The sequence below is a fragment of the Phasianus colchicus genome, chromosome 1 (genome assembly GCF_987193195.1).
Source record: "Phasianus colchicus chromosome 1, bPhaCol1.hap1.1, whole genome shotgun sequence".
In the NCBI taxonomy this organism is placed as follows: domain Eukaryota; kingdom Metazoa; phylum Chordata; class Aves; order Galliformes; family Phasianidae; genus Phasianus; species Phasianus colchicus.
In genome coordinates this window covers 12,569,665-12,594,676 of record NC_143436.1, presented here as the reverse complement: position 1 = coordinate 12,594,676, position 25,012 = coordinate 12,569,665, and the positions used below count along the sequence as shown (strand labels likewise).

The 25,012-nt window shown below is 37.6% G+C and overlaps 1 protein-coding gene across 8 annotated transcripts in view; it reads right to left on the bottom strand.

Moving 5' to 3' along the window:
• MAGI2 (membrane associated guanylate kinase, WW and PDZ domain containing 2) overlaps positions 1–25,012 on the bottom strand; it is a 708,093-nt gene that overhangs the window by 497,233 nt on the left and 185,848 nt on the right. For all 8 annotated transcript variants that reach the window (XM_090135446.1, XM_090135412.1, XM_090135421.1 and 5 more), the window contains exon 2: positions 8,026–8,142. In XM_090135446.1, coding sequence (XP_089991572.1) covers positions 8,026–8,142 — 117 coding nt within the window. The remainder of the gene's footprint in view (positions 1–8,025; positions 8,143–25,012) is intronic.

Below are 25,012 nucleotides of genomic sequence, written 5' to 3'. Positions count from 1 at the left end.
TTTCTTCTGCAGAGAAAAAATGAATTCTATTTTTGCAAAATTACGAGGGTGCTTATTTAAAACTTTGAATAAAATTACATTCTTCTGTTTCTATGTGATTAACAAATGCCAAAAGTCAGGTCAAGCATCCAGTGAAGCCATTTTTAATATGAGTTGAAGAATACATGCCAACACTAATTTGAGTTGAGGAAGAAAGCTTGCATGTCAGTCAAAACCAAACACGAGAATCATAAAATACAGATGACATGAAATGAGTGGTGTGTGATTTGTCGTTAGCAAAAGCCACTAGAATGCATGTAAAGACTATGATATCGGCCACACAGAGTGAATTTCAGTCTTTCCTAAATATAAAATGATCAACTATTTTTGAGAACAATTTGAAAATATCTTATGAGCATGCCATATGCATCAGTGATTATATTCCATGAAATACAAATGAAATACATTAATACAATAACAACACATAATTTCTGGTTATGAAAATACTAAGGATCTCTAACCTATAATTAGAAAAAAATATTGCTTTATAGAAGTGTTTATTTTTATAAAATTTATAAAATTTATAAATTATTTTATATAAAAATTTTATTATAAATAAATTTTAAAAATTTTAAAAGTTCAAGAATTTTAAAGGTGAAATTAAAAGACCATTTTGCATTTAAATCCAGATCACCGCTTTTAGTGATCCTTTTGAAATACAATCTGGAATCTCTGCATTTTATTTCTTTTTACCAAAATGTGCTTCTGCTATCTCCACCGTAAGAACATTTCCCTACTCAGTAACACTGAAATATATTTGACAGAATGATTTGAATATTCCACATTAGACTGATAGCTAGTCAAGAGGTTGATGTGTTAATAGCAGTAATAGTCTGGAAAAAGAAAAGTGTACAGGATGTGATCAAATGCTGGAGATACAGGAGAAAGATGAATTTGTTAGAAACCATGATGGAACAAAATGGGTACTTTTGTATCTCATACACGGGGCTACTGGAGGCACTACTACACTGACCTTGGCTCACTGCACACAGATCATGTCGGTACACAATTTCTGCTCTTCATTTTATTACATCTGTTCTTACTTCATGCTACAATTACATCACCTCTGACACATTCTATATCTTCTTCATCTTGACCTATATTTTTTTTATTTCATTTCCTATTATTTTAAGGTGAGTATTTAAAACAGATGGATGTGTCACTGAACAGCTGAGAGTTGATGTCTTCATTATGTAGAATTGAGAAATTTCTGAGCAAAGCTGACAGAAATGTGTTTTATTTCTCATGACAAACAGTGCAGTGTTTTCCATCAACCATGCAATTTGTAGATACAGTTTGGGCATCTGTTTACCCTAGATCTTAATTAAGATGAAATCATAATTCACTGTGATAAATAAAATAACACTGTTTTTTTGCTTGGTTTTCTATTCTAACAATGCTTCACACTGATGGCAAGGCAGTGCCTGCAGCCCGAACACACTGTGAGCCTGAGCAATACTGCGTACCTGTATTGAATAACATCTGCTCTGAAACAGACAAAAACACCCATAAATTCACATGGAAAAGTCAATACAAGGATGCATAAGCCAATCTCTTTGAACCAGACAGTCCCAGTGCCTTCAGAGAAACATGTCAGTGTTACTGTGCGCATTTCCAGGTGGTAAGTGGAAAATATGTTACATGCAGTGCAAAAGAAAGGAAGGTCCACAGGGTTTTAACACTGTTCCATCTAATATCAGTTAATTCCAGCACTGACTATGCTTTAGGTTTGTTCACTCACTGTTCTTTGCCTTTTCTACTTAGGCTGTCAGTTATTTGAAGCAGTGACCTCCTCATAATCATCAGGCACATGTGGCTGCACTGCACATTGCATAGCAGGGCCCTCACCTCATGTAATTACCTGATTTGGTTTAATTTTGCTTGACGTACAAAAAAGGCTTGCCAATGATTTTGCTTTAAATACATCTTGGAGGTGTGCTCTGGTAGATACACAACAACAAGGTTTCCCTAGAGCTCTGCATTGCTCTATTCTGAGCCATCAAAGTCGAGGCTTAGCAATAACTAACACTTGTCTGAAAGAATAAAGTAGTCATTAAAGTTAGGCACTGTTATTTGCAGAGATGTGAGCATTTCTCGGCAGTATGGTGTGCTAAGCACAGGGTATTTTATCCTAAGAATAGATCCACATGACGTCAAACTAGCAGAACTTCAACCAGCAATATCTGGACTTCTTTATTTGTTTATTTTAAAAACAAAGCTGTGCACCTGAATTTCCACACTTGAAAGATACTTTTTACACTGAAGTAACTTTAAAGTAAAATATATGAAACTGCTGGCAAGTCTGTTTCACACGCTCCCCTTTGCTCTTGCTATTAGACTTCTTAAAGAGGAACAAAGTATTTATGAAAGAAATTTGAAAGGATTCATATTTGTTCAAATATAAATTATAGAAATATATCCTCACATCCTTATTCAGAGCAGCAGGAATACACAAAGTGCTCCTGAATTTTGTGTACCCTCACCAAATATATACTTACCACCCACTTGACTCTCCCACTCTTTCCTCAGCTCTCAAATTAGAAAATTCAGGTGAAAACACTAGTTTGTAATTGGAATTTCCTCCAGTATCTACCATGACTAAAAGGTTAGTCCCTATTAATAGTAATTAGTATATAGTAGCAAAAAGTATTGGAACCAATAAAAATTTATGTTCCCATGATTACATCTCTCACATCTAATGTCAGGGGGAGGGGATGAAAGTCTCATCACACTGCCATACTTGGAAAACCAGAGGTTCCTTCATTTTTCTGATTGGTACTCATGGAAAACTGTGAATGGCTTCAGCCTCCTAAAATATTGATCCTCTCTGCTAAAGGGAATATCCGTGATAGCTGTGGAGATGGAGCTTTCTCCAGGGTTGAAAGTATGGAGTGAACTGCCCCAAAGCTGTGTCCTTACTACCCCACAGCACCTTCTGCTCCAAGTAGAAAACACATCTTACTAGCTTCAATATCTTAAAAGAAAATAAACTGGTAGTAACTTTCTCATACATGACAAAAAAAAAATAAATATATATATATATACTACACATGCTTTGTCTTCTGGAAAGGAGACTAGACAACAAACAGAAGCACTCTGCAGTGTGTAACATTTTAACAGCACACAGACGATACCGCAGAATGTAGGTTACATCTATTTGCACACAGACTGGATTATACTAGAACTGAACAAAATAATGTCTGAATGTGTGGCTCTCATTTAAAGTCATTCACAATGCAATATAACAATGACCCAATAGTCTAATTACATACAGAGGATGAATAAAAGTAACAAATAAATGCAGAAAGGAAAGATATTGTGGTCACAGGTTCCAGTCTGCTATCTATGCTGTCCTAACACAGAACAGTCATAAGGCAGACTAAGCAAGGGAAGGAATTATTACCACTATTTCACATCTGGAGAACTCTAGCACATAATGACTGTATTTCTTGCCCTTGTTTGCACACATACAGAATTTGGCTGTCACAGACTGAACCTTTCTTCCTATCTATCTGACAGATGTCTTAAATAAACCATTCTTTCTACAAGACTTCTGCATTAATAGTGATACAGCATTATCTAGTGCAATAAGCCAGGGCTGCATACCACTCCTACCATTTTCCATCATTGCTGTTTTTCTAAGTGCAAACACTAGGAAGGAAACTTCTCTATCACTTTTCTTATTATTTCACATGCTCACTTCTAACACATGGCCAGGTGTCTGGGCTGCAATCTCCACTCGTGTATATAAGTGCAGTGGGATAGAGCCATTCATTTCAGCAAGCCCAATTACTACTGTCAATCTGAGGTTATATCCCAGAGGATATCAGTGGTAATCTCTTCAAATTAATAGATAATTTTTTTATTTCTATGAATCAGCTTGTCACTGTTTGACTTCTTACAGTGTTATTTAATCAGACTGTCTCCCACTATCATTTCATATTCCCTGCCTGGGAGAGAAGCATACAGACTATTTTCAATCACAGCTCCACTGTTTTGCAAATTCTTATGGAAGTGAAATTTGCTATTTATGGAAAGAAATACTAAATGAAGCAGGACTGACCACAATGGGCACTACCGAAACTGTTTTCCTGCCACATATTAACCTCAAAGCTTCATTCTTGCGAGGACATGAAGTTAGAGCCATCTCTACTTACAGTAAGACTAGAAAGCTGCACACACATGTGGCAACTGCAGTTTACTTACAGCATACAAAGCACAAAGTGCAGCACAACTAAATGTCTGTCCATAGCATTCACAGTCTTAGATACATTTCATGGCCTTTCTCTTGGCCAGACTTAGACAGAAAATCAAGGATCACTTATCTATGTTTAACATGTCTTACCATGGCTATTTTTTGATATTGCAACACACCTCAGTAGTCAGTGCCCCTAAACAACTTCTGAATAAATTCAGGTTATGAAAGTTGTGCTTAAAACCCATACAACAGAAGAGGGAGAAGAAAATGCATGAGACACGGTTGGTGAAATCTTTTGAATATAGAGACCTGTAAGCTTTTCTTTCCTCCACTGTCTTTTATCATTCTTTGATTTCCTCTAACATCCTTGGCATATTTCTCACCTGTATAACTTCAGGTTTCTCAGCATCTGAAGTCCAGTTCTCCTGCTTGCATTGAAACAAGAGCTGTGTCTTGAAAGAAGACCACTGTCTTTCTTTCAAAGGGTAATTTTCTTTTGTGTTGTTTACAATACTATATCTTTACTTTGTTTCCTGACCTTCTCTATTGAAAGCTCTATTGCTTTTCTAACTAACCTTCAAATTAACAGAACTTTTTCTTCATTTTCCTGTTTATGTATCAGTTTGATTACTGCTGTCATACAGCTCTGGGGACAGAGCTAGTTAACAGCTGTATCTCCAGTGCTGCAAATACAATTGCACTACATTCTCCCCTAGAATACAAGTATGTAATTCCTGTTGACAATGCACTGAGTCACTTTCATATGGCACTAAGAATGGCAATCGCTTATAGAAGGTAACATTTGATTCTTAGGATCATATAGTCATTTCCAATTTGGTAGAAAGCAGCACTGCAAGAATAAAAACAGAGAAACCCAAGGAACCAAGCAATTCGTCTCATTCATAGCGACAGTTTCAGAGGGCAGAACTGATCCACTGTGTTTCTATTTATCCATCCTTTGGTCAACATGGAATAAAATACAATGTACAATTCAAATATTTATCTGGTAAATACCATCTTACCCATTTTCAATACATTTGTCTTATCCTGATTTAAAGCAGGTATATATTTGTTTTTCTGATTCCTTGCTTCAGAGAAAGCACCCCACTCATTTCATGAAAGTGAAAGATATATGAGTTTGGCCCGGAAAGCCAATGGCTGAGAAGCCAGCAGTCATGCCCACTGTCCTGCTAGGGACACAGTGCTGTCAATCTGAACAAAAGCAACGAATAGTAAAAACTTAAGGTCAAAGACTGTCTTTCTAGTTTCACTGGCAATTATTCCTCTATAACTGAGAAAAGATTATAGGTTTGTTTTTAAAGGGAAAAGGTTGCCACCTATTTGTCTTTTTTTTTCCTCTTTATATTACAGCTTTGCCATTGGAAATAAAGGCTGTATCATCTGCAGTTGGCTTTCTCTATATTATAATTTTTCTGCACAAGAATTTGACCAACTGAATGCTGCTGTTGCTGTGGCAGCATCTGATGCAAGATTTGCAATGTGCATGTTAGTTTGTGCTCATTATCCATTGAACTTGTGGGCAATGATGTAGCCAGTTAAACACTACTGCTGCATGCTAGAGAAATCATCTCCCTACCTGTCATAGCGTTTGGAACCATTAATATCAGCCTACAGAGTATCAAAAATTGTCTGCTCTAAGGAGAAAATTTTGTACATCATCACCATGAAAAGTAAGCTCACAATTCAAAAAATAACAATTTATATAAGAAGAAAAAAGAGAATAGTTTTCATCATTTTTTTTCTCCTAAACACAAAAACTGGAGACAGAATAAAACTGTATTTAAAGAGATTCTTCTCATTATGATCAAGGGGAATTCCGGGTTGCAATCTATGGGAGGGTGTCTTTTTCATCTACTTGATTACGAAAACTTCCTTAGCAAACCATGCATCACCCTGCCTAAATTTTTAAATGTCTTTTTTTTTTTTTTTTTTTTTAGATGACAGACATTTTCATAGAACTTTCAAGAGAATTTCCAATTAAACAGGCTACTCAGGCTTGGGTACTATTTTTTCCACACACCACCACTGAAAACCATCTTCCATTCCACCCAAGAACTTAACTACTTACCTCAAGATTCAGCTGCTTACATCCCTGTCACTATATTATTTTTTAAGGTTCTAACTTAGTTAAAACTGTTCAGATGATAACACAACAATCAAGGATCTATCCATATACAATGACAGAGAAGTTGCATTAATTGCAGCAGAAAGAAAATGTAATTTTGTGTAACAGGTTTCAAATTTTGGTCTTTGTCATTGTTCCTTTTCAAATGATAGATTTGCTCCTGTTGGTAAGGTATTTCTCTTGAACAATGAGAGTGTTTTCTTATTGCCTTGATTAAAAATAAATAAATAAGCAAGTCAACTGAGTCATCATGTCCTTACTGCCCATATGCAGTACCTTTTACCTGCGTGCAATACTTGCCATATTGTTAGATTTTCTGTATCTTAAATCTGGATCTCCAGCATCAAGAAGTGTGTGGTAGGACTATATTAAGTATATTCCTATGGTAATAATTAACCAGGCATCCTAAGAAGTGGGATTTAACCTCAAAACCACTTTGTACTTGCCTTTGCACTTCAGCTCTGGTTATCAGTACTTTCAGACAAAGCTAATTCATCACAAACATTACAAAGATACAATGTGTTTTGTTTTATCCTGCAGTATCCTGCAGGCAAATAGTCTTTAATTTTTGTCTGCTCTCCTTTTTAATCAAGGATGTATAGAACTCCTGAAATTAAGACATTATATTTATCTATTTTCAGCTTCCAAAACAAAAGAAAAATGATTGAGCCTCTTTTTTTTTGGCACTGCAAAGCTCAATTTTTCAATGTAGTGAAAGAAGAAGTTGTACAGTAGCATTCATAACAGAATGGCTTTCAAAGAACACCCACCCACTGCCATATAAATAGCACAGTCACTTATTTAGGACATCTTCCTATCATTCCAGTGTCAAGCATGTAAATTCAAAGATGCACTTTTTTTTTTGCCAAAAACCAGAAGAACTTTTTTTTTTTTATGGCTACCAAGCAATTATTTTGAGGGAAGAATACTGGAACTTTGTTCCACTGCAATTGATATGTTGCCTGTCAGCCAAGTAGATCTGTTCTGAAAGGCATGGCCGTGACAGTCTGACATGCCTTATGTTACTCTGCTTAATTTCATGTCTCCTGCAGAAACAGACAATTTCAGCAGCTGTAAAAATGATTTTAGAGGTTTCAAAATACCTTCAATATACATATAGTTGACTCACAGAACAACAAGAGAACTAACATGTACACGCATTATGAACGTTCACTGCCATGCCTGTTGCACCTAACATTTCCCAGTTTACGTTTCCTCTATTGCCCTGATGCGTTTTGAACTCCAAAATATTATTCTGTAAAGTATAATACTGTGAAATACGAAGCAGACCAAACTCACTCTGTTGGACATCAATTTAACCAGCCCATAAAACTGCTTTTTTTTTTTTTCTTTAATTTGTGCCTTCCACAACTACTGAAGAAAAAGATTATTATTCTACAGCCAGTTTATGAGAGCTACAACTATGAAAACATCAAGTAGTTTCAGATATTAATTCAGAATTAGACAGTTCATTTCTTCTCCAGTAATGTGGAAGACATAAACCAATCCACTAATCTATTTACAAGAAGACTGCTTCAACTACAGTTCACCTCTTAACACTTTGCAAATGGCCTCAGCAGCATTAACTCAGATAGTCTGTTGCCACTAAGAAAACAGATCTATGCATCTCCACCCTACTCACATGGCACTGTGCGGAGGTAGAGATTGTCTCTTATGATCTGCTGGAGCTCATGGTCTACCGAACCTTTCTGGAACCGTAAATTGAGGTAGTGACGAAGGTCCTTATCAACAATGCCTCCTGTCAAGGAAGAGAAAAATGAAAGCATGATTTAAAAATGTATTGCTTTAATGGAAGCAATGAATCACTTTTAAAGTCTCGGTAGTTCATTTTCCTTCATGTTTCTGTCAAGACAGATGACAGAAGCACAAAGCTTTCCAGTTCAGGCATGTAGTTGATATAATACTATTTAGTATTGATGACGGTGTAAAGGTTAAAAACAGTTAATGACAATTGGCTAAATCTGTTCAGAAAATACAGTCAGGTGTCTTTTTCTTTTTTTTTTCCTGCACAATCTGGTAACATTATTATTATTATGTAAGTACATGCATATATATCTACATACTACATTACCAGGTATTATGTTTCTTGTGAGCATGGAACAATTTCCTACCAATTTATTATACATAAAATACTTCATTCAAAATGTCTTGGCAACGTTCAGTGTTTTTTGTTCAAGTGTAGCCAGAATAAAATGCAGCTGAACTAATTGTTAGCTGTAATTAATGACCATACAAACATGATAAAATCCTCTGTGTTATTTATTTCCAATAGTGCTTACATCTGAAAAAGAGACTATAGCAAACAATAGTACATATTTTAATTTCATCACCAAAAAGAGTAATTACTAATACAATATTTTAGCACCATACTGCTAATATATGTGGAAAACAAAATTGAGATAAAGAACCCTGTATTTACCACTCTTAGTGTAAGTCTAGAACAAAACAACTTAAAGTATTGTTTAGCTAATGACTAGTGTAACTTGTTTCACTATCAAAGACATAACAGTGTCTAATCCAACATGATTAATAAACATTTCCTGATAGTGTTCCTCTCCATTTCCTTTAACGTGGAGTATGGATCATGTTTATAATTACAGGGGAAAAGTCTACAAATAACTGCATTTCTTCCCCCTCTGCAATACAGACATAAGAAAAATATAGAAAATCTTTAAAACACTGCGTTCTGACACATATTGCCAAGATGAGAAATTGCAATCAGATTGATCTCTAACTTGTTGCTTCATAAATTTAACCTTAAAATACCTTTTGGAAATGGCATTTGCTATTGAAATGCCTGCCAAAAGTCTTATTGACTTGGTCTCTGTAATGATTTTCCCATAAAAAGGAACAAAAAACATTCCTACCTAATTATTTGAAAATCGCTGCAGAGTACAAAGGCTAATAAATTAAAATATATTTCTCCTTATAGCTATTACTATTTATCTCTCAATTACAAATCCGTAATCTCATTATTGCTGCTCCTTTGTCAATAACTTCAAAACCTTTTGCGCCAGGTTTATGAAAAAGCTTATAAATAATTTCTGTCATCTTTAGCTCAAGGCAAAAGCAGCAGACTTTAATTAAAAATGGAAAAAAAAAAAAAAAAAAAAAAAGAGACAGAAAAAAGTCCACACTCATAACAAACATGAAGCAATACCTGTGTGCCCAGCTCCCAGGTGCTGAGAACCTTCATACAGATCTGTTTTTCCAGGATCCAGATTAAGCCACTTAGTGCACTACTTTGGTACCGCTAATATTTTCTCTAGTAATGGGCTCTGTCTGCGTACCAGATCTGCTGTGTTTTTTGTTGGTTTTTTTTACAAGATTTCAGTGGAGGTAATTCTAGAGAAGGCAGCACAAACATATTCTGCTCCTGATTGGATTTTGCTGTCCTTTCTGATCAGCTGCAGAGAGTAAAGGTCCTGCAGCTCTTGCTCTTCTTGCTCTAATATACAGAACATACCCAGTGATGCACATGCTTTCTGGCAGCCTGAAAAAATGCCAGTTCAAGAACAACAGCTGCAGCCTGCCCACTGACATAAACCTGAATCATTCAACTTATGACATAACTAAGTTTAGAAGCCTACACAGATATCTGACCCTCAAAGTGCGTTTTTTGTTTTGTTTCAAACACAGTCATTACTTGACCATGTCATTCCAAACTCGAGTATAATAAGGTATATTTGTAAGACTATTTACAAGAGGAGGTGTGTACAGTCTTCTATTTGCTACAAACAAATTTAGAAAAGTTTTTAACAAAAGTAAGATCTGTTGAATTATAGAATGGTTTGGGTTGGAAGGGACCTTTAAGATCATGTAGTTCCCATCCCCTCTGCTATAGGCAGGGACACCTCCCTCTAGACCAGGTTGCTCACAGCCCCATCCAGCCTAATATCTAATCTAAATCCACCCCCTTTCAGTTTCAAACCTTCATCCTGAGTGTTCCCTCATCGTGTTGCTACATGCCTTTATAAAAAGTCCCTCCCTTTCCTGTAGGCCCCCTTCAGGTACAGCAAGGCCACTCTAAGGTCTCCTTGGAACCTTCCCTTCTCTGAGCTCAAGAGCCCCAGCTCTCTCAGCCCCTCCTCATAGGGGAGGTGCTCCAGCTCTCTGAAGATTGTGTAGGAGAAAAAAAATGAACTTATCAGCTTTCTAAAATAAGTGAAACATACATTTTTTTCTTAATATCTGAGAATATACTGTAATGTGAGCAAAGTCTATTTTAAAGAGCAGTCAGATGAAATACAGACAGTATCTGTACTGTCAACCTTCTTTAAAAGTCATTCTGTTTTCTGACCTTACTGGCATTTTTCAGTTCTTTGGGCATAAGCTACCTTTTTGTGGTATCTGGAAAACAATGAATTTTATATCCTGGAAAGTGTTAAAAAATAAAACCATTCCAAGTCCTGAACAGCAGATGCAATATTTTTAATTCATTACTCAGTTGTCACTTTTTTGATTTTCCCCCCTAAAAACCTTTGTGCTTTACCAGATGCTTGTCAGAAGCATACTTGATTTGACTCCAGATGTGCTTTCCAGATATTTTCAATGCTCGACAGGAGCATTTGAGCAGCCTGATTCTTTTAAAGTACAAATTGAAGAAAGCCTAACAACTGTAGTTTGGGCCCTAAGCAGCTGTAGTGATTCACAAAAATGCAAAATAGCCATGATTTAACAGCAATGAAATAGATCTCAAATTAGATAGCTTAGAAATCAAGAATAAAATGAGAAGAGGAGGAATAATGGGACCATGTCCTTGAAAACATTGAAACAAAAGATTGAAAATGTTATCAGTTGGTTTACTTTCACAGGAAAAAAAGGAAATTTAACAGCATTGTCAATAAATTCATAGAAAGGGAAGCAATCAGCAGCATTTTTTTACAGAAAGTAACAGCACACCTATACTTAATGGTACAATGTAATTCAGTTACACAAGTATCTCGTACCTGGGACTGACTGGATTTCTGGAAAACTTGGCCCTCCATTACTTTCCCTTTTTGCAGTCTATTTAAAATCATTAAAATGTTCAGTATTCCTGACATGCACCTAAGCCCCTAGCTTCCTCATATTCCCTGAAGATCACAGCAGAGCACCTCAAAAGGCTCAGAGGCTGCCAGTGCTGTAGCACTGCACCGTCAGCCCCAAGGCAGCTCAACAGAGCTCACAAGGAGCTCAGAAACAAGGAGCTCACAAAGGCCACATCCTGCTCACTGTACATGTCAGTTGAAAGGAAGAGTCCCATTGCATGTCAAGGGTGTTACACAGCACAAGTTTTCAAAATCCAACCCAGAGACCAAAATTAAAAATGTTCTTTGGGCATTGTCACAGGAGGAGGCTGACAACTCCATGATGGAACATTCACAAGCTTTCAGCCATTTAGGTTTTTTTTTTCTTCACTTTCTTCAATAGAGGCTTCAGTTTCATTTCACTCCAACAAATCCTATTATTTTGTTAGCTGGGAAATAAACATTCCCAGTGATGGCCTCCTTCTTAAGTGTTGTCTGTTTTAGCTACCAGTTATGGCGGCAAACTCATAACCACAACTATATTTGACAGAAAAGACCTTAAAATTGAACTAAAAAAATGCTGTGTCTGCATGTTTTACTCACAAACTTAATGAGTAAAGTAAACCTTTATATGGTATTTTAATATATTTCTGTCAAGTTTCCTGTCCTTTCCCTTCCTTGCTGCTCAGCACAGAGCAGAGGAGCTGAGGGGAGGCCTGATGGCGGCTGCAGCTCCTCACAGGGAGCGGAGGGCAGCGCTGAGCTCTGCTCTGTGTGACAGCGACAGGGCCCGAGGGAACGGCATGGAGCTGCGTCAGGGGAGGGGCAGGAGAAGGGCTCAGGGAAAGGGTCTGCACCACAGGGCGGTGGGCACGGAGCAGACTGCCTTAGACACAGATCACAGCACCAAACCTGCTGGAGTACAAAGAGCATTTGTACAGTGCTCTCAGATAACGGGTTTGAAGTCTAGCTGGTCCCATGTAAAGCCAGGAGTTGGGCTCAGTGATTCTCAGGGTTCTATAAATATTCCTAGCTTGAAAAATCTATGAGTAAGCAAACTCTAATGTCTAGATTTGCAACTGTAGAAGTCCTGTGTCTGAAAATGAAGGACGTAAGTTAGGACACATACCTTGTTGAAACAGCTTATACTAAAAGACTATGGGCATTCTATCTCCCTCCTATTGCTTTACTTCCACAAAATCATGGGTTTTCAACAAGCTCTCATTTCTGACTGCAAACAAGTGACACATGCCTTTAGCCAGGTCAAATGCTTTGGCTGAACAGCCTTTTATCAGATTCAGCATGACTATTTGACTTGAGAGTCTCACCCCAAATATTTATACAGGTGCTCTCGAGGAGCTTTATATTTCTAACATGATATGCCCCATGGATATCTGACAAGTCATTTTTTCTGTTCCTCTTCAGTAGAAGACTTACCATTTACTGCATGCCAGAATAATTTTCCTTTCATTATTAACAGATGATCCAACTGACCTCTCAACCATTAGTCCAAATTATTCACTAATTATCATTAACCCAAATGGTTTCTTTATTCATTAGCCCAAACACATTATTTAAAATGGACATGGGAATATCTGGTTTATTAGGTTTTTTCTCTACTGTTGAGAGGAAGTCTTTTGTTCATGAAAGTAGCTGGTTTTTTTTTTTTTTTTTTTTTTTTTTTTTTTTTTTTTTTTGTGAAAGAATATCAAGACCATCATAAATAAAAACCTGTGTATGCAGCTTAAATGCTCATTTCTGATTTTTTTTTTTTTTTGAAACAATTCAGTAATAATTCAGAATACCTGAAATTGTCATGTAATGGTTCTTTCACTCATCCATTCAGAAACTCTATACCTGAATACATGTCGGAATGAAAAGATAATAGAGATTTTTGTATGTAAAACCTAATCTGGGATGACCTGTTTTTCTGCTCTTCAGACCCACATAGCTCTAGACTGGTAAATGCTCAAAAATCAGCAAAGCATTTAATGGTTTATTTGGAAGAGCAAAGTTTGAACAGCAGTGAGGGACTGGCAGTATATATCTGTGAGAAATTCTGTGTCAGCCAGAGCTCTAAAACATGACTGTCTAGGCAGGCTCCTCATTGCAAGTTCCCTATGGTAACTGAAAAGATTTTAAACAAAAAAATTATCACCATATCTCCTATCCAAATTTTTCCCCAGACAGTCCTCTCAGGAGAAGAGTAATGTTCTCCTCGACAGACAGCTACTCTTAACTCATAACTAAGTTCTTGAATGAAACATAAGATATGTCCACCAGGTATTGTTTTCAATAGCTGAATGATACTTTATTGCAATAAGCTTAAAAAAAAAAATCCATAAAAAAATCATTAATTAAATGAGAGTTGATGTTTAACTTCATTCATATGAACATTTAAACAGAAGCCCTCTTGAATTGATTAATAAAGATGTCATGTATGAAATTATTGGCTTTAATTTTAATTTTATTTTTTAACTACTAACAGTAACAAAATAATAAAATATTTTTAAAGAGATATGAAAATTCCTGAGTAATAACAAAATATGGGTTGGATTTTATAAGGACTGGTTATTAAAATGCAACCCACAACTAAACCTGTCGCTTAAGGGATTCTCAGCAAACTTATCTAGAGCTAAGAGGAGCTTTCACTTATCCTTGTACACTGGGCATAAATTACTTTAGGTTTCCATGTTAAATATATAATCATCATAACAATACTCTGAAAAAAGTACAATAACACTTGCAAGTTATAAAAAGCATGTACTGCATACCAGTTATCATCTGAAGATTCACAGAATCACAGAATTGTAGGGGTTAGAAGGGACCTCCACGGATCATCGTGTCCAACCTCCCTGCCAAAGCAGTTTCCCTACACCAGGTCGCACAAGTAGGTGTCCAGGTGGGTCTTGAATATCTCCAGAGAAGGAGATCCACCACCTCCCTGGGCAGCCTGTTCCAGTGCTCCGTCACCCTCACCGTAAAGAAGTTCTTGCGCACATTTGTGCAAAACTTCCTATGCTCCAATTTCTGGCTGTTTCCCCTTGTCCTGTCTCCACACACTGCTGAAAATTGCCCCGAGACAGGTGTTACTAGGCAGTTTGTGACTAGACCAATGGACACCCTGCAGTAGCAAAAAGGGAAGATCAGGGATAAACACTACCTCAGAATAATGTGAAAACATATTTTGCATTGAATTATCTTCTTAGTTTTGTGGCTAACCTCAAGCATATGTTTGAAACTCCAGTTTGCACTGAGCTTGTGGTGCATGATACTAGGAGACTCTGTCAGCTCAGCTAAATGTGCGTTTTGTATCTTGTTTCTGATTACTGAGCTATAGGTCTTATTAAAATATTAGATCTCCAGTCATGCCTTCCATTCTGAAACCAGCTGCAGTATATTCCACAGTCTGCTGACAGCATGTAACACTGACTTTAAGATAGGCACTCCCAAGTTAACCTCAGAGAACTGCCATTTAAGTAGTAAAACTATTTTGTACCTTTACTGTTCAGAAGTACTTTGCTTTGGTCCCTGCAGTTAACTGACTGCTTAATGCAGTTATTGACTGCAGTCACTGGGAAAACCATTATATAATTGGCTGGTTAAAAAAAAATCAAGCTTGATTTCATGAGAGGACAGTTTGGGGGCACTTTCAGAAGACTCATGTTTTTTCTTCTATGTTTTAGTCAGCAGATGTATAAATAAAGTAAAAAAAAAAAAAAGTAAGAAGGCTGCTACCAAGGCTCTCTGGAAATGAACTGCCATTTACTCTGATTTTTGAAATTCTCTAAAGCAGCACTTCCTCATTATAGAACAGAGCTGTTTGTAGGTGCCTCTAGTATATTGTCGATTTGACTGATAACTTACACATAAACATTAATGATTGCTACTGGGATATTTAAAAGACTGTAATTGTTCCTACAAGACTTACTACAAGGGAAATAATTACCTCTGCAGATGTTGTTGAAAACCATTGACTACATTGTAAGGGATTATAGATTCACTTAAAAGTGAGAATCTCAAAAATGACACTCTCAGCTTGCACAGTCAGAGCCCAGGATACAATTCTCATCTTGAAATTTGAACATATCGACAGAATTCTTCAAAGAGTCCTTACTTACTACCAGACATTGAGATGCTCCCACTCATAGAAATCTTTATATTTGAACAAAGCACACCACAGCAGGACTTGAATCTTGTTAATGCTGCTGTTTGCTATGCAACCTAACTCCCAAATACAGCTCCCAAAGAAAATGATAGAAAGCTCCCAACTGACTTCAACAAGAAAAGTTGCAACATGGAAATAAAACACATACAGATATTCTTCTAAAGACAAAACCCCTTGGAAAATTAATGGCCCATAAAGCTGAAAACTCATTGAATAAGTTTAACCAGAGACTAGCTGTAGCATACTAAAAACATTTGAATAGAACTAAGAAACTTGCTTTTAGCTTCAGAAAAACACTTTTATTTATACTTGGGCTGAATACATTGCCAGGAAGCTGTTTTGAATTCTAGGAAAATCCACATTAGCCACAGATGTAGCAACAGAAAAGTTAACAGAGGGAACATAAGAATTTTACCTTTTAATCAGACAGTATCAGAATATTCACTTTTACGTGTATACATCTGGAAAACAAACACCATGCTTCTCTCTGTGTGCCGCTTACTGACATGCTCATTAGAAAAATGCAGCTACAAATTGACTTCTCTGGAAAAGCTGAAATGGGAAAGCATTAATCTCTGATATATAATAATGGTGATAAGTAGGCACATTCATTCTGGCTGGGTACCAATTTTGTCTCATTGTGTCAGCTTAATTCTCTGTGCTGTAAGGGTGAGTCACCTAACACAGAAACCCCAATGCCCCTCCTGAAGTTATCTGGTGGAGAAGCAACTTTAATGCTAAAAACGCTCACAGAAAGAGCATATTCAGACATTTCTTCTCAGGAACCAACCACCTACATGATAGCTGTTCCCAAAGTCATCTCATAGAATCATAGAATCATAGAATCACAAGGTTGGAAACGACCTATAAGATCATCTAGTCCAACTGTCCTCACACTGCCACTGCTACCACAAGCTACTAAACCATACCTCGCAGCTCCTCGTCCAGACGCCTCTTGAACACTGCCAGGGATGGTGACTCCACCACCTCCCTTGGCAGGCCATTCCAGTGCCTGACCACTCTCTGAGAGAAGAAGTTCTTCCTTAAGTCTAACCTAAACCTCTTCTAGTACAACTTGCAGCCATTTCCCCAGGTCCTGTTTGTTGCCTGGGAGAAGAGGCCAAACCCCTCTTCACCACAACCTCCCTTCAGGAAGTTGTAGAGTGCAGTGAGGTCTCCCCCGAGCCTCCTCTTCTCCAGACTAAACAATCCCAGCTCCCTCAGCCGCTCCTTACAGGACTTGTGCTCCAGACCCCTCACCAGTTTCGTTGCCCTTCTCTGGACATGCTCCAGGGCCTCAATCTCTGCTCTCCCCATCCAGATTCTCTACGGTCCTCTCTGGGCTCCTCCTTGAGCTACTTGCTCCTAAAAAAAGGTGCTGAGAACTACACAGACAGATCATCAGTCTTACTCCATGAAGAATATATTACAAGTTTCATTATTTAAGCAAAATTAGAACAAGAATGTGTTCTAGATTCATCTCAGAAATATTTTCTCATTTCTGCTTTGTGACTGGTAAAACCAGCTTCTCTTAATAGTAGGTAGCTCCTCATCTCTAATGAAAAAGTTATTTTCTGTTTAATATTCCTGTTTTGTATGAATACAGTCATAAGATGGTTGTTCATCCACTAGGGACACTAATATTCTTCTTCTCTAATATTCTTTTAGTTTTATCTTCTTTGTGTAAGACAACTGTGGTGGAACTTTGAGGCTTGACAGTTCCTTGAATAAAATATGAAGGACTGGATTGGAATAGTTGCATAGTTCTATCAGACTTGAATTATTTGAAAGGTATTCTACTTAAATCATAGCTGCACAACTTTAATTGCTTGAGATAGAGACTTATTTTCCTCACCTCTGGAAATAATATTGCCATATTAATAGGCTGTGAATTGTGAGCTGACATTTTGTAAAAAGAGAAAGATTACTCTGGGTAAAAAATCCCAGTAACACACAATTTATGAGGAAAGCAAGCTAACAGAGGCTGCCATCGTATGAATTCTAATAATAGTTAGAAAGTGTGATTTAGGTTAGTATCTGAGTCATGCGAGCTCACTTTTTTCAAGTCTTTATAGCATCTCAGTCTGAAACAATAATGTACTGAGAAAAATCACTATCATAATGTATTATTTCCTGGTTTTCTAATAGCTTGCTGCATAAATAGCAGAGCACCATTCTGCTAACTTTATACTCCTGATGCTTATGAACTGCAAACTCAGTCTGCAATGGATAAACTTAGTTTTGAAAGCAGAGTTCCAAAAATCATTGCTAACCTCTGAAACTGAATTGCATACATATGTTATCAGACATAAAACCTTCACCCAAAAATCTGGTTTCTTGAATCAAGTTTCATGACATTCATTTCAAGTCAAAATGAGAGAAAAACACCAGAAGCTGTGATGGGAGGGCGTAACGAGAAATTATTAAGAAAACACTTCTGGAAATAATATTGCCATATTAATATGCAATAATTAGACTAGCAGTGGACATAATATTTAGAGCTTTACAAAAAGGCAGAACTGTTAATCCCATGGAAAGTATAGCATACATATTTCTAAGGCTATATATTACTCAGGTTTTTAATTTCACATTGACTTGTGAATTTAAAGCCTTTTAACCAAAAGACTTTTTTTTTTTTTTTTTCCCCTTGCTGAAATGATTTGAGAAAGAAAGAAGACACAACTAAACCAAGGTGTTTGCCTGGCTTTGAAGGAAGGCTGAAAGAGTATTAATTCATCAGCGAAGCATCTTTTATTGTGACAAACTTATTAGCTATTGCAGCACAAGAGCACGACAGACACAATTTCTTACCTTGATATATAAAAAAGTTATTTTTTTGGCATAATCCATCACATTAGTCAAGCTTCAAAGAAGTGCAGTAAAAGTACAATCAAATCAGCATCTGTTTTGGAAAAATGTTGATTCATACCTCAATACGTAAAATTATTAGTAAAATAAAGTTATTGAGATCTTAATAGTACCAGGTAGTACCATGAATTGAGTTTGCTACAGAATGTCACTACAACAACTTTTTTGACCTATTTTTGTATTACTTAAATCCAGTAATATTCATAGAATCACAGAATGGCTTTGACTGGAAGGGATCTTTAAGGATAGTCTAGTCCAAACTCCCTGCCATAGGCAGGGGCATCTCTCAATAGCTCAGGTTGCCCAAAGTCCCATCCAAACTGGCCTTGAACCATTCCAAGCATAGGAAATCCACAACTCTGGTAATCTGTTCCAGTGCTTCACACCCTCAGTGTAAATACATCTTCCTCATATCCAACCTAAATCTATCCTCTTACCATTTAAAAGTTTTTCCTCTTGACCTGTGATTACAGGTCCTGGTAAAAAGTCTTTTTTCCATCCATCTTGTAAGCCAAAAGACCTCAGTAATGTCTCTGAAGCTTTCTCTTCTCCAGGCTGAACAACCCCAACTCTCAGCCTCTCTTCGCAGGAAAGGTGCTCCTGCCCTCTGGTGATCCTCATGGCCTCCTCTGGACCACCTCTAACATTCAGTTACAGATATCTGGGCATTTCACATCAGAGGAATTGTTCTGGGTCCAGCTTCGGGCCATTACGATCAGTACTCTGGCAAATGTTTTGGCAAGATAAAGGGAAAACCAAATCACCTGCCATAAGGTGGCTGCCCGTGCAGAAGGGCAGTCACCCTCTCTAGCTCTACCTCTGAATTACTCACTCAGGATACAATTCCTACATTCCCTCTAGTTTGAACATACAGACAGAAAGATAGCAAGATAAAATACAAGCAAACAAATAACTAAACACCAAGTGCAATTGGGAGATTTCCATATGATCAAACAATTATTTCTACGTAATTCCTGCTTACTGTTTTCTATGAAGTGACAACAACATTCTCAACTTAGAGGCATGGATGTGGACCACATGAACTCCTGTCACTGTATTAGTCAGTACAAGAAGTATCCCATCAAGCAAAGACAAGGTAGTTTCAAATTATCTTGTTTTCAGACAGCTACAAAAATAGGTTTGATTTTTAAAATGAAAGAAAAAAAAAAAGCGTATGTAGTGACAATAAGCACTTTCAAATTGCCATCTGTTGCTAAGCCCAGAAAACAGAAGTATTTAGGCAATCAAGGCTACCTTTTGTGTACAGTACTTCAGTATGAAAGGACAAAGCTTGCTTTTAGAGCACTGAACCAGGTGCACAGTGCATGAAGAAGCTCCTATGTTCTGGGACAGTCTTAGTTAGTTAGCTGAGTCCCCTTGTCTTGATCTAAATAGTACTCCTCAGAAACATACAAGACCAAAAGAGATACTGTGCATTATGCAAAATTACTTTGTGCAAAATATGTGGGCTTACATAATATGTTTCAACAAAGAAATAAAGTGTTCCTGTTCCCAAGAGCTGCAGGCAGGCAGATGGTGGTACTTCAGCAAGATCATGCACTTTGCCTGCAGAGAAGCGATGCCCTCAACCTCTGGGGAAGAGACTGCTGCTGCTCTTCTGTGATACCCCAGTCTGCTGAGCCACTGAGCAAAACGCAGCATTACAGCTGGACTAAAATTGCTCACTCTGCATCCCCAAGAGCAGGAAGGTGTCACAATAGAGAACAAAAATGAGATGACAGAATTCTAGCTTTACTTTTTTTACCCTTCAGGCACACAGCCCCCATGGCTATAATCTACTGGACTGAAATCCATACAGTCTGGAGTTCAGAAGTATGCTTAGTTATTTCCAACATAATTTATTACATTTTCACAGTTGTTGTTATTTAATAAAACAGAAACCTAGTGGGCTACAAACATGGGGCAATACAGAATGTGGCAAGCCACTGAGGTGTGGAAATAAAAGCTACACATCTCCATCTTAATCTGTGCATGTTAAGGTCAGTATCAGTGTACGTATGATACAAAGCCATAAAGGTGCTTCAGATGTGAATGTTATTAGAGGATGTACCTGTAATTCCACCTACAGAGATTTTGCTGCACACCTCATAAAGTACTAGGTCTGTACTTTTGCTATTTCATTTCCTTCTAGTGCTACAAATCCAATATACTTAAAGTAAGCTTTACATCATTTAATAAAAGCCAGGAGTTTGCCTCTATGTATCTATGTCCTTATACATGTATCATGCAATTGTTTTCAGAGCTGAAGGAATACCTCATAAAAAAGGAAAAATCTGTACCTATCTGTATCAGTGCAGGATAGGATGACCAAACTTTCAGATTCTGTAATATTTAGAAAAAAATTGCTTTTGCTTGCAATTAAAGAAAAACATAAATAAAATATCATGTCAGACCCCCTTTTAATGATTTGCTATTTTGCAGAATTACCTAAAACAAGCTGCAATAGTTTATGCATGTCAGTATAACAGACCATTCAGGTTCAGTACTAGCTTTCTATATGAAAACAGTGTGCTCCTGAGAGAGAGTGCTTAGGGCCAAGGAAGTCTTAACACAGAAGGTGAGAGAAGCGCAAATCACACTTGTTCCACCAAAAATAAATAAGTAAATGAATCAATGAATGAATAAATTCAAGATGTTTCTAAAGTGTAAGGCTGATTGAAGCTTGGAGAAATCATCAGAAACACAGACTTCAGCTGAAGCTATGATCTTATTTATGGGGTGAATTCAGAAGTACAACACAGGTCACTGATTTTAAGAGTTTTATTAAACAAATGTAGGAGGAAATTTTCAAAGAAAATTGGCTGAGCAGTCTGTACTATACTGCAGTGTACAGGCATCTTCCTAATCAATAACAACAACAACAAAGATACCAAGAAAAACAGGATTAATCTCCATTCTTAAGGAACACATAAAAGACATGTTCATTTATAAGTAGCGAAGGAAGTACTGTGGGAATACCCTAATTCAGAAAGGGAATAGTCAATGTGTGAAATAACTCACATTTTTGGTTGAGGATAACATCTGAGGATACTATCTTAGAACCTCTAAAAAAAAAAAGTAACACTGCATACTTTTGGGAATGGCTACCTACCAAATAGTACTGTGCAGTGGTAGCAGACTGGTAGAGCAAAGCAACTGAGGACCTAACATCCATACTGTACATGCTTTAGGTGGGTTTTGTGGAACTTGTACAGTCCCATGGGCTCAGTGGTTGCTCATATTTGTTCACTGTTTGGTCTATCTTCATCCAAAAAATCCAGTCTAGACCCAGTGAGACTGTTTCACAGGGTGAATTACAATGTAGTGAAGTGGGCACCCTCTGGATAAATACTTCAAAAGAACATTCCTGGTTTGCTTTCCTGCTTACTATTATCAATAAAGTAAACTGTGAAGAACAAACTGCAGTGACCACAGATTTCATGTCCCCATCCAGCAGCTGTGCATATGCAATGTATAACATATGTAGACATATTTCACTGAGTATTTTGATGACTAAAGCATGTCTCCCTCCCCTCCCCTCCCCTCCCCTCCCCTCTTCTCTTCTCTTCTCTTCTCTTCTCTTCTCTTCTCTTCTCTTCTCTTCTCTTCTCTTCTCTTCTCTTCTCTTCTCTTCTCTTCTCTTCTCTTCTCTTCTCTTCTCTTCTCTTCTCTCCTCTCCTCTCCTCTCCTCTCCTCTCCTCTCCTCTCCTCTCCTCTCCTCTCCTCTCCTCTCCTCTCCTCTCCTCTCCTCTCCTCTCCTCTCCTCTCCTCTCCTCTCCTCTCCTCTCCTCTCCTCTCCTCTCCTCTCCTCTCCTCTCCCCTCCCCTCCCCTCCCCTCCCCTCCCCTCCCCTCCCCTCCCCTCCCCTCCCCTCCCCTCCCCTCCCCTCCCCTCCCCTCCCCTCCCCTCCCCTCCTCTCTTCTTTTCTTTTCTTTTCTTTTCTTTTCTTTTCTTTTCTTTTCTTTTCTTTTCTTTTCTTTTCTTTTCTTTTCTTTTCTTTTCTTTTCTTTTCTTTTCTTTTCTTTTCTTTTCTTTTCTTTTCTTTTCTTTTCTTTTCTTTTCTTTTCTTTTCTTTTCTTTTCGCAACACATAAAGGTTATCTAATGCCCTAACCAGTAACTGAAGAGATAATCAATAGTACTGTTACTTTCAGTTTTACTGTTATTCATCCATGGGCTAATTTGTGCCCAAAATAGAATACCACATGGGGAAAAAAGAGAAGAAAAAAAAAAAAAGGATGTATTTTGTTATAGCCAATTGCTACACTGTGAAGAAGAAAAACTTAACTGAAAAATACTGGATATAATAAATAATTTATTCAGAGTTTCAGATTCGAAGTAGCCAGTCCACCAAGAGCTACTGAAACAATGAATGGGTTAGAAAAATGTCACTGAACAATCTGCATGTCTGTAAACATGGAACCAAAGTACATGAGACAAATTTAGTATTAGTTGTTTGTTTTTATTTTTTTATTTTTATTTTTTTTTTAATTTCATGTTCTAAGGCAAATTACATCTCCTGAATTTCTGCATCACAAATGTGGGGAATTGAAAAGTATCACAAAGAGGTGTTAGATTTTTAATTTGACAGTTGCAGATTGGAAAGACCATAAGACCAAACACCTCTCCAAAGTTGGGCAAATGCATGGAGTTGTATTTTGAAACTAGATGTATTAAGATTCAAGGTCAGAAGAAAATATTAAATCATGTAGTCTGAACTTTGACATGCTGCATTTCAGCCAGTGACTCCTGCAATATGCCTATTAATTTATATTTGCAGCAATTTCCAGAAAATTCTATAGGCTTGAAGATGAGAAAAGATGGAACCCTCCCCCTCCTTTTTTTGGCAGTTCAGTTGGCTTTGCTCTTAAAACTTAATAGCTTCATTTTAATTTGAATGTCTCTAACTCAAGATTCTAGTCATTTGGCTAGAAAATTTCCCTTTCTCTTACAGTGATGAAGTACCTGGAAGAACCACATGAAAAACAACATTTATATTGTCAATGAAATGTCGTCGTCTTTTTTTTTTTTCTTTTTTTTTTCCCTGATATTGTTGAGCCAAACAACTCAAGAGACTGAATTTCTCTGTTAGTACATCTCCTGGATGTTTTTCCCTGTGGCTCATTTCTAATTTGTCTACATCACACTTAAAGAACAAAGAACAAAGCTGCACACTTTGTGACTCTCTGCTCACCTTCCCCACTACTGCATCACCGCTGATACTAAAGGGATTTTAATGTCTCTTTACAGGGACCATCTGAAACCAACTCCTAGCTCTTCTGAATAGCTTTGTTTTATTTCATGCTGCCAATAGAATACTGTATATTTAAGAGTACTTCAGCATCAGAAGAGCATCAGGCTTTCAATAATAATGCTCTTCCAACTGGCAGCATACAGAAAAAGACAAGATGCAAGACAACTATTTAGGAAAAGAAAAATAATGAACAATTAGAAAGCAGAGTATGAAATAATTTATTAACAGGCAGGGATGACCAGTACAAAATATGCTCTTGGGAACAATTTGAAAAAGGAAAGGTGTTCACTGTGACTTCAAAGTCAAGCAATAAAATAAGATCTGAATGTCTAAATACTATGGTTAACCTGAGCCTAGGAAATTCTGGTATTGCAAGGAAAAAAAAAAAAAAAAGGATAAAACTAAGAAAAAAAATTTAAGAAGTATGTCTACTGCTGTCCTAGCCTGTGTACCTAGTCAATCCTGTGTACCTCAAACAGCTTCCCTGGAAAGCCCACACAGCCCATTTTGGAAGAAAGTGGGGTCAGGCTCTGTGGAGATAGGAAAGCCAACCATTTCTTCTTCTGAAGTCGGCGGATGCTGACTGAGTGTGTATCAGCTGAGAGGATGAACACTGGCCATGGTTACAGAACATACAAACTATCAGCCTTGCACCAACTCATTTAGGCATTCTCCAGACTACTTCTAGAAATCTCCTGAGCCAGCTGTAGCATAGGCTCACAGTGAACCTCACCTAGTGAGCTGACACTAAATATTGATACTATTTAAGGACAACTGATTTTGTCCACCTGTCTCCTACAGGTCAGAAATAATCATAGAATCACAGAATCATAGAATCATAGAATCATAGCCGAGGTGAATGGGATGAGGTTTGACAAGGCCAAGTGCCGGGTCCTGCACTTTGGCCACAACAACCCCATGCAGCGTTTATAGGCTTGGGGACGAGTGGCTGGATGATTGTGAAGAGGAAAGGGACCTGGGGGTGTTGGTTGATGCTCAGCTGAACCTGAGCCAGCAGTGTGCCCAAGTGGCCAAGAGGGCCAATGGCACTATTTCTGCATCAGAAATTGTGTGGCCAGCACGAGCAAGGAGGTGATCATCCCCCTATACTCAGCTCTGGTGAGGCCGCACCTCGAGTATTGTGTTCAGTTTTGGGCCCCTCACTACAGGAAAGACATTGAGGCCCTGGAGTATGTCTAGAGAAGGGCAACGAAACTGGTGAAGGGTCTGGAGCACAAGTCTTACAAGGCTGAGGGAGCTGGGATTGTTCAGTTTGGAGAAGAGGAAGCTCAGGGGAGATCTCATCACACT